The sequence below is a fragment of the Piliocolobus tephrosceles genome, chromosome 16, assembly GCF_002776525.5.
Source record: "Piliocolobus tephrosceles isolate RC106 chromosome 16, ASM277652v3, whole genome shotgun sequence".
NCBI classification, from domain to species: domain Eukaryota; kingdom Metazoa; phylum Chordata; class Mammalia; order Primates; family Cercopithecidae; genus Piliocolobus; species Piliocolobus tephrosceles.
In genome coordinates, this window is record NC_045449.1 from 8,362,495 (window position 1) to 8,379,273 (window position 16,779).

Here is a 16,779-nt window from a genome sequence, read left to right on the forward strand (position 1 = left end):
CCGGGAGGTAAAAGTGAACTGCTCAAGTCAGGTCTTCAGTAGAAGCTGGGAGAAGGGCGGGTAAAAGCTGTTTAATTTCCAGGCCCACGCGGGCACGCTATACTACAACTGCTTCCAAGCAAAGCTACCAGATCAAGGGTGTGGGTCAGAGCTACCTCTTTTGCTTGTGCATTGAAGACTGTCTACTTCAGAGACCGCTGTTCTCTCCTGTGCCTTCAACCTCTCCTCCTTCACTTGCCCCAGCAGAAAGCAGCACCAAACCCATTTCTGCAGGCCCCATAAAATACTGATCTTCCCTTCACCCTGTATCTGCCCACTTCTCTTGTCAGAGCCAAGCTTCTTTCTTGAGCAGTTCACACCCTTGCTACACCATATCCTCTCCCACTAACTTCCCAGTGTGTAGCCAACTGGCTTATGGCCCGTCCTCTTCCTCTCCTGCCCAACACTACTCAGGCAGTGACTGGTCAATTGCTAAATGAATAGACACCACCCAGTGCTTGTTTTTCTTGACCCTGGTATGTTTACCTGGTGATGTGACAGCAGCGTTCTAAAAACTCTCCACTCCTGGCTTTTTTCGGAGGCCCACCTTCTCCTGTACCCCACTTCCCTCTTGCTACTTCAGTCCCATGTTTCTTGATGATTTCTCTTCTGCTTTTCCTGTACCTCATGGCACTCACCTGGGATCCCAAATCAATTCATCTGCAACCCTTCTAGAATAAGGCACAATACAAGTGCTGACGTTGGCCCTCTGCTTTTCTCAAGCCAGATTCCCAACCCAGGTGATCTCAGCTATGACTCTAACTAGATACACCTGACCACCCAGAGCCAGCTGCCAAACACTTGTATTCTACTCTCCACTCAGATGTCACAAAGGTGCCTCTGCCTTCTACAAATACTTGTTCAATCCTAGCATGTCTGCTTTGACTCAATGTGGCATCCCTGCTCCCAGCATCATGCCTGGCACTAACATGCTTGATATATACATGTCAGCGGATAAATTATGTCAACATTAAATATGTTTGTAATTAAAAAGGGTGAGAAATGCATTCAAAGAAAATAACAGGATGCTATAGGAGAAATGAGTGGTTAGAGATCTCTCTGGGGAAATGCCATATAATACCCCCAAATTAAGAATGGGCCTGTGGGAAGATGACCACTCCAGTTGGTGCAATCAGCATATGTGAAAGACCAGGGGCAGGAAGAAGCGAAGGCAGGCCAGCCCAGAGACGGAGGCACCGGTATGAGGAGGAGCTTACAACACTTGTGCTGGCTGCTGCCTGCAGAATGGCCTGGGGAAGGGGGAGGGGAGAAGTGGGAGTGGGGAGACCAGACAGATGACCCTTCCAGGAGTCCAGGGTCTAGGCGATGAGGGCAGCTGGAGCTAGTGAGATTATGAAGACGGATTGAGAAGGAAGATTCAAGAGGTATTTTAGTGGGAAAACTGACTTGCTGTTGCAATGAATTCAATATGCAAAGTGAGGTGGAGGGGCATTTCAAGAGTAACTGCTAGGATTGTGGCTTGAGCAACTGAATGGCTGGTAGGGAAGACAAGGAGGGAAGTGGGTTTTGTGGATGGGAAGACAAGACCCAAACTCTAAGTCTGGGATGCCTGGGGACTTTGAAGTGTAAGAGAGATGTCAAATGACAAGAGGAATATTCCAGTCTGCTGCTAGGAAGAGAGGTCTGAACTAGAAAGGTAAATTTGGGAGTTGTCAACTTTTATCTAGGGGAGACCAGAAAGAGATGAGGGCCTAAGACCATCCCCAAGGAGCTCAGTAGAGGAGGAGGAGTTAAAGAGGAACGAAGGCCGGGCACAGTGACTCACACCTGTAATCCCAGTATTTTAGGAGGCTGAGGCGGGAGGATCACCTGAGGTCAGGAGTTGGAGACCAGCCTGGCCGACATGGTGAAACCTTGTCTCTACTAAAAGTGTAACAAATACAAAAATTAGCTGGGTGTGGTGGTACACCTGCAGTTCAGCTACTCGGAAGGCTGAGGCAGGAGAATTGCTGAGGCTGAGGGAGAAAATTGCCTGAACTCAGAAAGTAGAGGTCGCAGTGAGCTCAGATCGCGCCACTGCACTCCAGCCTGGGCAACAGAGTAAGACTCTGTCTCAAAACAAAACAAAACAAAAAAAACGAAGGATATGGAGAGGGGACAAGGCCCATGTCTTAAACCCAAGCATGGACCCGCCCTCTGTCCTGTTCTTCCTCCTGGGTTTCCTATCCCATGGAACTACTGACCAAAAGTGGTCAAGCCAAAGGTTAAGATGTCATTGATCCACCCTCCTCTCCCCTGCCCTTGCTGGGCTCCTGCTTCTGACCTGGATCCTGCACTTCTGCCCCATTTCATCCTCTACCCACAGTGCTACATGGTTCCTTCATTTACACCTTCTGTCCCTGTGTAATGTAGCAGCCATTTCTAAAAGACAAAACTATGCATTAACATCCTTGAGTTTCTCCCACAGCCTGTCGGATATTGTCCAAATAACTTAGCTCAGTAGGACAACACAGCGATGGCCTCCACTCAGAGTCAGACACACCACACTCATGAGCTGGGTGATTCTGGGGCAAGTGACCCAACTTCTCAATTTCCTCCTCTTGAAAGGGAGCTAAGGAGACCACGCTTCAAAGCTGTGAGCCTGAAAAACATTCAAGTGCTCAGTGAAGGCACCTCTCTTGTCCCTTTCACTCATGCCCCTAACGGCCAACTGTACAAACTAGTTGCATTTGCCCAAAGACCCAATGACTTAACATTCCATCCTTTTCTCTCTGCCTGGAATGCCCAGCCTGCTCCAGTCATCTTGGCAAACCCTTAAATACTTTTAAATCTCCATTCCTTTACCAGCTACCTCAGGGAAACCTTCTTACGCTCGGTTTTCACCCCGCCTCCAAAGCTAAATAGGCCACTCCCTTCTCTAGGCTTCAAATCCCTGGGACAGAACCTCCACACTGTTCTGTGCATCTTCTCACTGGACTGAGTTTCCCCAGGGAACATTTTTCCAGCATCTCACATACTCAGGGCCCCGAAAGCTGTGCCCATCGTGTCTCTGGCCCCCCAACCATCGGTGGAGACAATCTCCCACCCCCAAATGTTGGCCGGTGCCTGGTGCTGGGCACGCAGTAGGTATTTAATAAGCATCTGCTAAGTGAACTTGCACGAAGTTTACCAGAAGAACAAACCACCACCACCACGAGAGAGGAAGAGCACCATGTTGCTCTAGAAGGATTCAGTTACACTGGCTGTGCAGGACTTTAGCCTGCACAGGCAGTTCTTAAACACAATCTGCTGTCAGTGTTGTGTGTGTGTGTTTTTAAAAATATAGTAACTGATAAATAGTCATAATAATCCTGATTTTCAAATTTAATTTTAATAAGGACAATCCAAAGCTAAATATTCAGATTTAAAAAAAATAATGCTTTAGACTTTCAGTTCTTGTTTTTTGAGATGGAGTCTTGCTCTGTCACCCAGGCTGCAGTGCAGTGGCACGATCTTGGCTCACAGCAACCTCCGCCTCCCGGGTTCAAGCGATTCTCCTGCTTCAGCCTTCTGAGTAGCTGGGACTACAGGCACCCGCCACCATGCCCAGCTAATTTTTGTATTTTTAGCAGAGACGGGGTTTCACCATATTGGCCAGGCTGGTCTCAAACTCCTGACCTTGTGATCTGCCCGCCTCAGCCTCCCAAAGTGCTGGAATTATAGGCGTGAGCCACTGCACCTGGCTATTTTTAATTCAACATTTTAAACTCTGGGTTAGATTCTACCAACAAAATTATCTTGTAAAAGATAAACACTTTGGGAAATTCATTAAATGATTTGAGCCACACTAATAATGTATGATTTCACTCAACAATCAAGACCCGAAAAACCTCTATTTTAAGAGTATTTTCTTGTTGATCAAAGCAGAAACCAGAGAAAGGCAGAAAGTGCGAAGAAAAGACTCTAGCAGCTCCTTGAAATGAGCAGTGCGCCTCACTGGAAGACCTAATATTGCTTCTAAATTTCAAAGTGCCTTTCCTCCAGCCACAGTTTCAGGGTAAAGACTGCCTTTGTTTATTCTTGCACCATAAATTCTTCTATCTGAGCTGTCAGGAGAGCCTGGTTAGGACTGCTGGTGGGCATTTAAATTCATTACTTGGTTCTAGAAGCCTGAAAAGTATTTTATACTAACACCTAATTTACTAATCTATAAGAATTTATTTAAACAGTCAGAAATTAGATGAGCTCCAGACTGAAATCTGTGAGGAAATATTTGCAGTTTAAGAGAGAAAATGCAATGTGTCATCTATCTCATCATGAAACTGCCATCAACAGTTTCATAGAAGGAATGGCATCGGCTGGTGCCAGAATCCTTAACTGGCCCTTCTAGGGGATAATCTAGGAGACGGGTCCGTAAGATTTTTATGTTTTTCAAATCTGTGCATGGGCCACAGTACTAGTGTTACTAAATTTACTTTCAAGTATTGAAGCTAGATCTTCAGAAATTCATTCTAGTTAATATAGCTGGAAACCAAAACAACAAGAAGAAACCTATTTAATGTTAATTTCAACAGCCAGATGCTGATGACTGAGAACAGCATCACACACTCCTTATGAAAGGTGTTCAGTGCCCGGCACTGTGCGAGGCATGGAGCAGGTTCTCAATGCTTATTTAAATAAGGTAAGACAATTCCATCCTCATACAGATGAAAATTGTCACTGTTACAAACAATTTGGAAACCAATATATTTAACTATTATGAATTCGCAGAAACAATCTTAACATCAGTCTGTCTCCGTAATATCCCTGTTACATGGTAGTGTAATAACAAGTTTGCAGTGGTTACACAACTAGTTGCTAGAACCAATCTGCTAATTACTCTAGCATCTGAAAATTTTTAGAAAAACCCCAGGAAGTTGAGAGGTTGAGAAGAAGCACGTGATTTAAGGAGAAAACAATCTTCTTTATCTCAGGCACTGGTCTCAAGCCAAACTTGAATGTCTCCCTTATCTCCATCTACCTTCCTATCCCTTTCAGCCATCTAAGACGTTGGGCAGACAGGAAGCCCCTCTTTGCCTGCAGCTTCACTATGCTCTGTGCTCGCTTTCTCCCCTTGTCAGGTCCCATGTCCCCAACTCACGCTGAGACTGGGCAGCCCGGCACCGCTGCCTATCAGCTGCACCTTGGGACACTATGAACGATACTAGACTTAAGGAAAGCCAAGGAAATAAACATTTATCAGGTTTCTCTGTTGTTCTGTAATTATAGCAGCAGCTGCTGCAGATGCAGCCAAGGCAACAGCAACTCTACCACACCATACATTCAGGCACTCCCCGTGTGCCACGCATTCAGGTTCACGTTGCCTCAGTTGATACAATAACCCTGAGAACTAAATGTCGCTGTCCGCACTTGGCCTCAGGAACTCAAGCTGCAGTACCCAAGCGCTGCTTCTCTTCAGTGAGTTTCCAACTATTGCTAACGCTTGAGATCGAAAAATAGGAAGGAGCAGAATATACTGCAACAATAACACAAACCTTCATCCATTGAAAGCGAGAACAATTTAAACACGTAAACTATTTCAGACCTAAACCACAGATTCTAAAATGGGACTTAAGATGGAGGTTATGATCGATGGATGTAATCTGTAAGGAGATTAAATGGGTACCATCTTATCAGTCATGATACTTGGCTCTACACGGACTTCTCAGGTTTTCCCTGATTTTTGCTGTGGTGGTACACTCTTCCGGACCTGTCAGCTGCAATCTAGCACACATGGAGGTTCAAAGAGCCTAACTAGTGCTGTTCTATGAAGGAAATTGCAGGTGCAGGTATAAACTAGCGTTAGTGAAAATGATATATAATTGTCCCTCCAACATGATTTAGATCAGGTCTAAAGCCTTCGATAGTCCCAATTACCCTATTACCCATTACCCCTTTAGTCCAAAAGCCCTGCCTGTATCTTTCAGGTTACAACCCCTTTTTGCTGGTTCATTCTGCTTGTATCTTCACTACTGGTTTATCTCTGAAGCCCAGACTTTCAAAATATACTTGTAAGAAAAGAGTCCTCGACTTTATAGCAGAAACTTGTATGACCTCTGTATTTGCCTCTAGGAATCCTGTTCTCCCCTGTTCCTTTCTCTTTTGCATTTGTCCTGTAATTCTTCTGGAAATCTCTTTTTATTCCAGTCCCAGAAGCCTGCAGGCTCTTCATAATGCTATTTTCCCATCATTACACATGTACTTAAGCACATGGGTCCTATTAGCTTTGTGTCACCTGCTTTAGAGAGATGCTTACCACACGTCAGCACATCACAGGCAATCACAATCTGGATCCCTAGAAACTCCTTCATCCATTGTCTTCCAAGAAATCACTGGAAATATTAAAGTCCTCCATTTTCATTTTAAAATCCCTTAGCCCTCTCTGGGGTGGTGGTCTTGAATCAATAAACACATTAAAGAGAAAACGATTTTGCTGTAAAATATTACACTCAGTTTCAAAGAACATATTTGGCCGTGGTAGATGGATGGGCTTCTGAGGAGAAGTAGAGATTGAGACCGTTGGTACTCGGTTCAGCTGAGTAATTGAACCAAAGGACACCTCACAGAGAAAGACAGAACCGGGAACATTTTCAGTGCCAAGGTGAGGGTGCAGTGAGGGGAATGGGCCTCCCCGCTGCTCATTCATTAGCATGAAGTCATCTAAGAGCGGCTCTGTACTGGATGCTGCTGGTACAGCGAAATGCCTGGTGTATATACCCCAAAGATCATGGTCCCACAGGAAAGAGTGTCCGTGCTTTTGGTGGTCACGGTGGGAACGGTGGGCGAAGCTGCTGGGGCTGAAAATTGGGTGTGGGGTCACCACCCCCTACCCATCCATCAGCTCTTGCTCAGCGACTTAGTGATGCTTTGCCTCCTCTGTGCCAGGTGCTGAAGAGATGGCAGTGAGCAAAGTCAAGCACTGGCCCTGCCTTCAAAGAGCTCACAGCCTGGAATTCTCTTACGAGGTTAGAAATCCAAAGGGAATTCATCTAAAGAGGGCACTCACTCTAGGAGAAAGTCCAAAAGATCAAGCACTAACCTTTAATAAAGCACAAGTCCCAGGTTATAGCTGAAAACCACCTCCAAGCTCCCCTCGTCCATTTCAACACTGTCAGCATTCCCCAGTGCCAAAGAGGACTGAATGTAGAGATCTCTTCCTTTGGAGTTCTGCAGAATTTTCATTCCTGCTTATGCTGTCTCTAGCATAATCTTTTATCTCCTCCCACTCCATACTTGCAATCTACTTCTTTCACAGTATGTGAACTAGAGTTGATGGCAGGAATTTTGAGTTGGATTAAAATAGGCATGGTCCTTTAACATTTTAAAAATAACTTTTGAGATGGATTTGGATCTCAGCATTATCATGTTACAAAAATCATAAAGGACATTTCATAAGATAAATTTATCTTTGAGTTTCGCTACTTGCCAATTTCACTAAACATTTGGAAGGCTGGCTGGGCTTCATTTTATATTGGGCTTTTGGAGACTCTGTAGCTGTAGTTAGGCTGTATTTTAACACAGGGCTAAGGATTCAGATCACAAAGGCCAAACATGTGGAGCTCAATTTAAGGTTCAGTGTATAATCCTGACAACATTCCACTCTGTTTTCGTCTCAACTTGCACATTATCAGGCCTTGTAGAGCGTTTCAGGGCCTCTGATTGAAAAGAAAAGGGCAAGTAGCCAGATATGCACACACATTCCAAACAAAAGGTATAATGATGAGACCAACACACCTGAGGTAAATATGTAATTACTTGTCTGCAAAATGTGTCTTAAATAAAAGGAAACACTCCTCCTTGGAAATTCCTTAGAGTTGAAAATTTAAAGGTGACTCAAAAGCAAAGGAGATGTCATTTAGCAGATCGGTTCTTAACAATTTCCTTAGAGGACTGTGTATCACAATGGCACTATTGGAAAAGGTAGTGGCATACCTTTTAATATGCGGTGCTATAAGTGCTATGCATAAAATAAGAAGCAATGTGTAGGCAGTAGCAATTAAATTGCTTATGCACTCAAACATTTGCCTTGAAGTATAATAAAACTGAGCATGAAATGAAAGGTTCATGCAGGCCTATGAGCAAAACCAAAACAGAAACCCGAAAGCCCACCCCAGCCCCCCCAGCCTACCCCCTGCCCTCCCCGGCCACCCTGCCAGGCCCCCCACACATTTTTCCTGTGGGCTTAAAACCCTTCTATTTTGGGAGACCTACAGGCTTTATACATTCACCTGGTGGCTCATGAAGACCAGAAACACTGTCATAGAAAGAAGCTCTCTGAATATTCTGAATCTCTAAAGCAGAGAAACAGCAAAAACAGGACAGAAGAGCAAATACACAAACACTTCAGTTAGTGTGAAAGACATTCGACAGCACAAGTCAACTTTGAAATTGGGCTACAAAAGGAGCTAGTCCAAGGCAGATCCCATGCAAACATGACTGTTTAGAGCATTTGCACATTTGGACAAAGTTCTTTATAAAATAGATTAAGGCTCAATCAAAAGAGCACATTCCCAGCTCCTGGTGTGAACATTACATGATATCAATGTCAAATGATTACCCCATGTAAATGCAAGATGAATTTTAGGAGGAATAGGCACTATTTGAGTCGTCTATCAGAAAAATCTCTTACAGTGAGTAGCTTAGGACATGACGGCAGTGAAGTCACAGCACTATGGCGAATGTACGTATTAGTGGCTTTTACTGTCACGAATTATGCTGCTGTGTAATTTTACTTCCAGTACAGATTCTCGGAAATATAATTTCCGAAAAATGATTTGAATACAAATTACTATACAATAGATATACGATTAAGGAAAACAAAATTCAAGTTCTGTTGTAGCAAAATGTTAAAATAATTTTGAATCATAAGCAAGATTATACTTATTGATCATACTGTTACTCATGAAAATATCCTAGGAGGTACATTGACATGAAAATGCAGTCTTTAGGGTTTTTTTTTCCCCTTCAATATAAACCTTAAGAAGTGCCAAGAAGTCCTTTGCAGCTGGTGAAGAGATCCAAACAACATCTTTTAGCAAAAAGTAGGGCATTATAAATCTCTAGGGCAGGGCTGCCACCAATAAATCTTATTTCTCTTGGTTTGGCCTTGAGAAAACTCTAAAATCTAACACAAACTATTTTTTTTTTTCTTTTTCTTTCTTTTTTTTCAGTGGAGACAGGGTCTCGCTGTGTTACCCAGGCTGGTCTTGAACTCCTGGGGTCAAGCAATCATCCTGCCTCAGCCCCCCAAACTGCTGGGATTACAGGCGTGAGCCACCATGCCCAGCCATAAACTGTATTTTAACACAAAATGTTTCATACTCTAGGTGTTGTACCTTCTTCACAGGCAAACTATATTCATATATCATATATTCATCTATTCATGTTCAACTTGTCATTTTCTGCTTTTGCATTTCAGTGGCCCTAAAAAGAGGAAAATAATGTTTTTCTAGGGTTATTTTTCTAGAGAAAAATTGCTCCCCTTATCCTGAGAACTCTACATCCACAGCGAGCAGTGATAAATCCTCCACCTTAGAATCTTCTTTAAACTTCTATGCCGGCCACTACTTTATGTACGAAACAAACTGTCTTCAAAATTGGACAAACATGATACTGCTTCTCTGCCCACTCCTCACCCTGAGGAACAGCGCCTCCCAACAGTGAGTGGCCTCTGAGATATTCTCTGTCACTCAGATGAAACTAACTGTCCACCTAAGCTGAAGAGCGACAGCACCTCCTGCTAAGAGCGGCCTTATCTGGAGAGCAAACACGTAGGAGTATTCCAGAGCAGAGGCTAGCGGAGCCAAAGCAAACCTGGGGTAGATAAGATATCCTTTGGCTTATTTTGACAAGAATGGCCAAATGCACTCCCAACGGCATATCTTTAGAAAGACAAAGGCCATCAATAGGGCTGTGCAAACATGGCGTCTGTGGGTCAGAGCTGTGGACTAAGTACAGATGAATGGGGCTCACGCCAAGGGCTGAAGGAGCTCAGCAAGGCTTAGAGTTTCCTCTAAGCATTTCTGTAATCAAATGAATAACTTTCCTGTATCTCTTAAATGGAAGACACAAAAGTGCAGGTAAGGAGTCTCCAGACAGGGTCCTACCTGTAAGACGTAGCATCTGTGATCTGTAATTTGTATGACGTCCCACCCTCCCACCTCCACCCTTGCCCACCAAATCTTACATACCTACAGCTTCTAACCTATTGTGCCAAAGCCCTCTCCAGTATCTGGGGCCTGGTGAGACCTGAAGCTAAAGAAGAATGGAAGGAGGAAGTAGGAAGCTGGGAGCCAAGAAAAAGACTAGCTCAGTTCTGTTACTGCATCTGTGTATATCCTGGTTTCTCAACTGGATTACTAGCTCTTGGGAGGCAGGGGACATGTCTCTCATTGCTTCCAGATCCAGCTCACAGATTATTGCCATGGGAAGTACATAATTAGGTATGTAGTATTATACGAATGGGTCAAGTGCTGAATGGGTGTTTCCAACACCATTTTTGGTTAAGGAATATAAGACAAGGACTAAAAAGGGTTCATAGTGTCAGAATAAATATGTAATAAAGGACCTCATTTCCATGCTTATAATGTCAGTGGTCCCAATACCTGTTTTCCTTCAAAATGAAGAGAAAACCAGTTTTTAAGGCTGGTTTTCAAAAACCAGGGAAGAGTCCCCGTTTCCTCTGTTCCCGTTTCCCAGGCATCGTCTCCATGCCCACTGTCATCTTCAGTTGTCCCATACTCAACTCCCCACTTCCAGGCTCTTTCACTCCAATCCACCCAACAAACACTGCCTGTCTCACTTCTTCGAGTTCAGAATGGGTCACTACCCAAGGTCACAAACCTACTGACGCTATTTCTTCAGCATAGTCTCAAGAACAAATTCCACTAGAGATGGGACATGAGGACTCTCCAGCCTAGCCTCAACCTACCAGCCCGGCCTCATTTCCTGCTCACTCTTCTCTGCCCCAGCCCTCTCTAAAGCCAAATGGAAGACTCCTCCTGAGCTATGATTTTTGACCTCTCCACCGTGATCATTCTGTACTTCTTCTCCTGCCAACTTCATTTCTACAAATGCCACCCCAGACACTCACTCCTGGAGCTAGTTCATGTAAACCTTCTTACCCGCAAATGTTTAAGGCATAACCAGGCCATGAATGCTCATAAATTAGTGCTGAAAACACTGTGTGGCACTTAGCAGGTGCTCAGGAGATGTCAGCTTCCATTGTTTAATCAACAAATCATTTTTATTCTTTAAGGACAAGGAAAATTGCATCCTCTCGTTATGACATTTTCCCTTTAGCGCCCCAGAAAAAGGCAGTCCCTTCCTCTGTTGCACATCCCTAAAAACTCACTGTGCCATTTCCATGGCATTTATCACAGATCCACTTTGCATACTGATCTCACTCCCTCTGCTGTGTTCTAAGACCTTACGAGGGTATCCGGAGGAGAAGCTGAACATGAGGAGACTTTGTAACCTACACAGTCCCCACTGCTGTCACAGCGGAAGTGATTCCTGAAGGAATGCAAATCCTTACGACTGCAACATTACTCTCCCTCTTCTTCCTCACACATTTCCAACTCACCAGTGCTGGTCTTTCTAGCACTGTAGACCCTGTAACAACCTGAGCTCAGAGGTCTTTTCTGTTCTCATCTCAGTTTCTCATATCCCACTCTTAACATTGCCTATCGACAAGGCGAAGAGGAGCTCATCACTGAGGATACTGTAAGTTCTACTGGAGCTCCCTGCTTCTCTTCCCAGTCCTCACACAGCATCCCTCGACTGAGTAGGTCACTGGAAGTGACACTGTGCATTCAGTAGTCAGTTGAAGACTTTCACCTAAAGATACAAAGATTAAAGCCTTCTGTTTTACTTGTTGGAAAGCTCGTCTTTCCCCCAGGTCCCTCCCGTCTTTGCTGTCTCAGACCCACAGTCTGTTCCCAGGACGCATGTGTGCAGGTGTGCATCCCACCCCTGCAGATCCCTCACACTGACTTGATCTGACAGACACAGTCATTCTTAAGATGATCTTTCATAGGGTCGCATTTCCCCTAGTCACTTTCTCTGTGTCCATTCTTCAATTCCTGTCTCTTTCCTTTGGCCCCAATTGCACTTAGCCCTCTTCTTCTCTGCTTCCATTTCTTTCCCTCTACCTCTGAGAAGACAGCTAGATTACAAGGCTTAAGATGCTACAGAGAAAGCAGACATGAGCCAGGTAACCAAATAGGTCTGGCCTCAGGGTCAGGGTCTAGGCAGGGGTAGATCCAGGGCTAAGGTCCTGCATGGCCTGAAGCCAGGCAAAGAGGTGGAATAGAGCCAGGATGAGATGTAGCAGGAGAGCTGAGCTCTAGGATAAGATACTGGTTCCCACAATGCATATAGACACAGAGACATTGTGATTTTCTGGTACTAGTAAAATCTTGTAGTCTACCATAAAAATCACCAAAATTCTTCACCTGAGGTTCATATAACAAAAGAACTCTGAGGACTGATGGAAAGAAAAGCAACTGATCTAAATGCAGGCGATTTGAGTTTATCCACCAGCCACTGGGTGTCCGGGGCAGGTGGTGAGGAAGGATGTAGCTCAGGAGGCCTGACACAGGGAAAATGGAATGAGCAGGCCTTCTCAGGTTTTGTATCGCAGTGTTCCTGGATTATAACTGAATTGGGACTGCGGTGGCCTGAGGCATATGGGTATGTCTTTGTGGCTCCGGGCCTAGAATGTTTCTGTACTCCCTATAACATCTGACCAAGAAGGCAGATGTCTCTGTATTCATTTCTTAACCCAAGTATTCTTAAAACGGATAAATTCCGATATAATGGCAGCCCTGCTCTAGGGAAAGAAAGACTTTAAAGTAAGAAGTATATATATCCATATATATGTAAAAGAACCATCTAGAAACCTTAATTATTAAAAGATTCCAGCCAAGCATAATTACAAAGATAAGCGCTTTCTTACCATCTTTCCAAAGCTCTGCCACAAATCTGTCTGATGACTGGTGCAAAAGGGTGGCCACGTTGTCATTCAGGGGGTCCATGTTCTTCATCAGCCACTCATCTGCCTTATAGTCCACCTATCCCGCACCAAAGCCAAAAGTGGTGAAATGGAGAACACAAAACCAAACTCAAAAACAAAACCACTTTAAGCCTCAACCAAAAACTTTTATACAACAGTCCCCAAACTGGGCTATCTGAAAGACAGTATGTTTGTTATATATACTGTATTTGTTTATAAACGTTTATCAGCACCTTTGTTACACCTTCATAAAAATGTAGCAACATTTCAAACACAGCCATTTTAATCCAGTTATTCAACATAAGAGCTCTTACCTTCCCTGCATAATGTATAATGCAAAAATCAGCTTTGTCTTTTAGTTGTCGAGGTTTCTGAAACTTGGAGTGGGAACCTTGCTCTTGAACCAGTTTTTCAACAAAGGTTTTATCTGTGGCTTTAGGGAACCAGCATTCTTCATCCAAAAGGGCCAGTACACCAGGAGGGTTCGCCTGATAATGACAGGCAACAAGAATTCACAAGTTTTGCATGCCACTTTAATACTACTGAGTTTGGCACTTCAACTTCTAAAACAATTAGTTTTATGAAGATCCATGGAAAACAAACTGCTAGGATGGAAGGGAATGTCTAAGCCATAACAAGTTTATAATTCAAACACTGACATCTCAAACTGCTAAATAAGTATTAGCACAAAAACAGAGGAGTAACTTATCTCAAACTTATAAATACTGTATGTAAACTGCAAGTAAATGAATTCCAAGCAGATGGCCCCACAAAAGTCACAAATAAAAGAAGCCAGAAATACAGTGGGAGTGGAGAGATGAAACTGAATGTTTATATTCAGTGACTGGAGAAATCATTATAACACCTCAACTAGCAAGAATGCTTCAGACATTTTATATCCTAATCAGTTTAAGTTTCTGTTTAAGTAATTTTTAAATTAACGGTATCACTTTATAGTTGGCAAAATATTTTAAACTATTAAGTAGAGTATATGGAAATTGATAAACTAAGTCATCAGTTGCTTTATATATTTAACATGCACTTGACAACCTATTTTATGTGATTCAATGATTACTTCACTGAAAAAAAGTAGCACTTTGGGAGGCCAAGGCAGATGGATCACGAGGTCAGGAGTTCAAGACCAGCCTGGCCAATATGGTGAAACCCCGTCTTTACTAAAAATACAAAAATTAGCTGGGTGTGGTGGCAGGCACCTGTAGTCCCAACTGCTCAGGAGAGTGAGGCAGGAGAATTGGTTGGACCTAGGAGGCGGAGGTTGCAGTGAGCTAAGATGGTGCCACTGCATTCCAGCCTGGGCAACAGAGCAAGACTCCGTCTCAAAACAAAGAAAAGAAAAGAAAAGAAAAAGTGCTAGATGAATCTATATAGAGAGAGAGTAGATTAGTGGTGGTTGGAGGTTGAGGGAAGAGAATGTGGAGTGACCACTAATGGGTAAGAGGTTTCTTTTGGGGGTGATGAAAATGTGGCAGGATTAGGTAGTGGTAGTGGTAGTGGTTCCACAACTTTGTGAATATACTACAGACATCACTGAATTGTAGTTTTAAAAGGGTGGATTTCACGCTTTGTGAATTATGTCTCAATTTTTCAAAAGGCCTAGAGCTCACCATTGTCTGGAGTGACTTCCTTTTTGGAGGTAAATGACACATGAAAGCTAAATAAGATATTTAAATAGTGATGGTCTATTTTCTAGTGTTTCTGGGTTATCATTTATTACCACACTGCAAATATGGCAAGTGTGTGATATAAAACTGAACTTGTATCAGTTCTAGGGCACACTCATGAAATCAGCTTTTTGAATAAGACTCTAAGATCAGTTCTCTTCAACTCACAAAGCCTTCATATTTACTGGCAAAGAATTGGCAATACACACAAATGCTGTTTTTAAAAGTAGCTAGAGGCTATGGTTAAATACAAATGAAACAGTGTAATAACGTGGTCAGAGAAAGGGATGGGTGATCTGAATGCCCGTGGGTGGAAGCTGGGGGAACCCTTCTGCAGTGGAGATCCTTACCCCAGGACTCCTCCACCTGAAAGAATTGTCAGGGCTTCAGATCAGCTAAAAGAAGACAGTAATCTGAGGCAGCTGGGATTAGGTCACTTTAGAGGAGCTCAGAGTGGCAGGTAACTCAATCCACCCCAATCACACAAGTGTGAGAAATGAAGTTCCACGTTAATGTTAATATAACAGAAACATCCTCCTTTTACCCTCACTTTTACATTCTTAGCCACTTTTAATGAGAATTTTCCTAAATTCTGACACACTATCTCAAATAAAATTTGCATTTTTTCTAAATGATTTGGTGACAGCGTGATTATGAATATCATTATTGTGTCTCCTTTTTATTTTTTCCACTTCATCCTTCAATGTCAAGATCTCCATTATCATTCCTTCTCTTAACTGGGTATTTCCAAGAGCTGTAAGCTGAGAAGCCTATGTTTCTGAATATTGGTCATAGGTTTTGTGAGAGCTTTTGAACTCAAGAGGTTTGCCTGCTACGAGCCTACAATTTTGCGAGGCAGGGGTTGGGATTATGTGAGATGAGGTAAGCCTGGCACGGGCCTGTCAGGTGCCACCACAGAGGACGTTTTTATGGCATTTTCCGTCTAGAAAGTATTGTTTTCACTCTCCATTTTGCAAGGAACATCAATGGGATCATTATCCCATGTCATTCCACAAGCTGTCGTTAAATTCCCCGTCATCATAAACTCTCATGGGGTTTTAAAAATGTTATGTTTTTATTTATTATTATTTTTGAGACGGAGTCTCGCTCTTGTCCCCCAGGCTGGAGTGCGGTCGTGCGATCTTGGCTTGCTGCAACCTCCACCTCCTGGCTTCAAGCGATCCTCCTGCTGCAGCCTCCCGAGTAGCTGGGATTACAGACACCCGCCACCATGCCTGGCTAATTGCTTTTTGTATTTTTAGTAGAGATGGAGTTTCACCATGTTGGCCACGCTGGTCTCGAACTCCTGACCTCAGGTGATCTGCCTGCCTCGGCATCCCAAAGTGCTGGGATTACAGGTGTGAGCCACTGTGCCTGGCCATGTTTTTATTTTTAATCAGATTTTATATTTCTATGAATAAGTAGAATCATCCTCAAATTGAGGTACAGAGTGAGTCAGCATTAAATCTTGAATTCCCTCCCTCCCCTTTCTCAGCGATCTCTCCTTTACATTAGGACTACTTAGGCAGGGAATAAAGGGTCCACTCTAAAGGCTTAAGGAAGAGCCTAGAAGTACCAGTACAAAGAGTATAGGAAGGAAAGAAGGAACGAGTTAACTAGTTCTACTCATTGCCTGTCAGTGTCTGGGCATAACTGGTGACTAGGAACATCATGACTTCCCAGCTCCAATACTTTCTGAATGCCCAGCTGCTGTGGTTTCAATGTGTTCCCCAAAAGTTTACATGTTGGGAACCTGATTCCTAATGCAGCAGTGTTGAGAGAGAAGGCTTTAGGAGGTAACTGGGTCACGGGGGCTCTTTCCTAGCACACAGATTAATTCGTTCATGGATCAGTGGGTTGTTGAGGAGGTGGGTTAGTTATCATGAGAGCAGGTCTGTCATAAAAAGCTAGTTTGGCCATTTCTTAGGAGCCCCCCTCGCCATGTGATGCCCTGTGCCACCTCAGGACTCTGCCGAGAGTCCCCACCAGCAAGAATACCCTCATCCAATGCAGCCCCTAGACCTGGGACTTCCCAGCCTACAAGATATCAATTTATTTTCTTCA

The 16,779-nt window shown here is 43.6% G+C and overlaps 1 protein-coding gene across 6 annotated transcripts in view; it reads right to left on the bottom strand.

The window, feature by feature from the left end:
* Positions 1 to 16,779, bottom strand: part of MYH10 (myosin heavy chain 10) — a 153,858-nt gene that overhangs the window by 47,017 nt on the left and 90,062 nt on the right. For 4 of the 6 annotated variants that reach the window (XM_023193225.2, XM_023193226.3, XM_031934325.1 and 1 more), the window contains 2 exons: positions 13,348 to 13,521; positions 12,977 to 13,091 (listed from right to left, as the gene is read on the bottom strand). In XM_023193225.2, coding sequence (XP_023048993.1) covers positions 12,977 to 13,091; positions 13,348 to 13,521 — 289 coding nt within the window. Of the gene's footprint in view, positions 1 to 8,246; positions 8,310 to 12,976; positions 13,092 to 13,347; positions 13,522 to 16,779 lie in introns of all 6 variants that reach the window. The other 2 variants (XM_023193221.3, XM_023193222.3) reach the window with 1 other exon arrangement.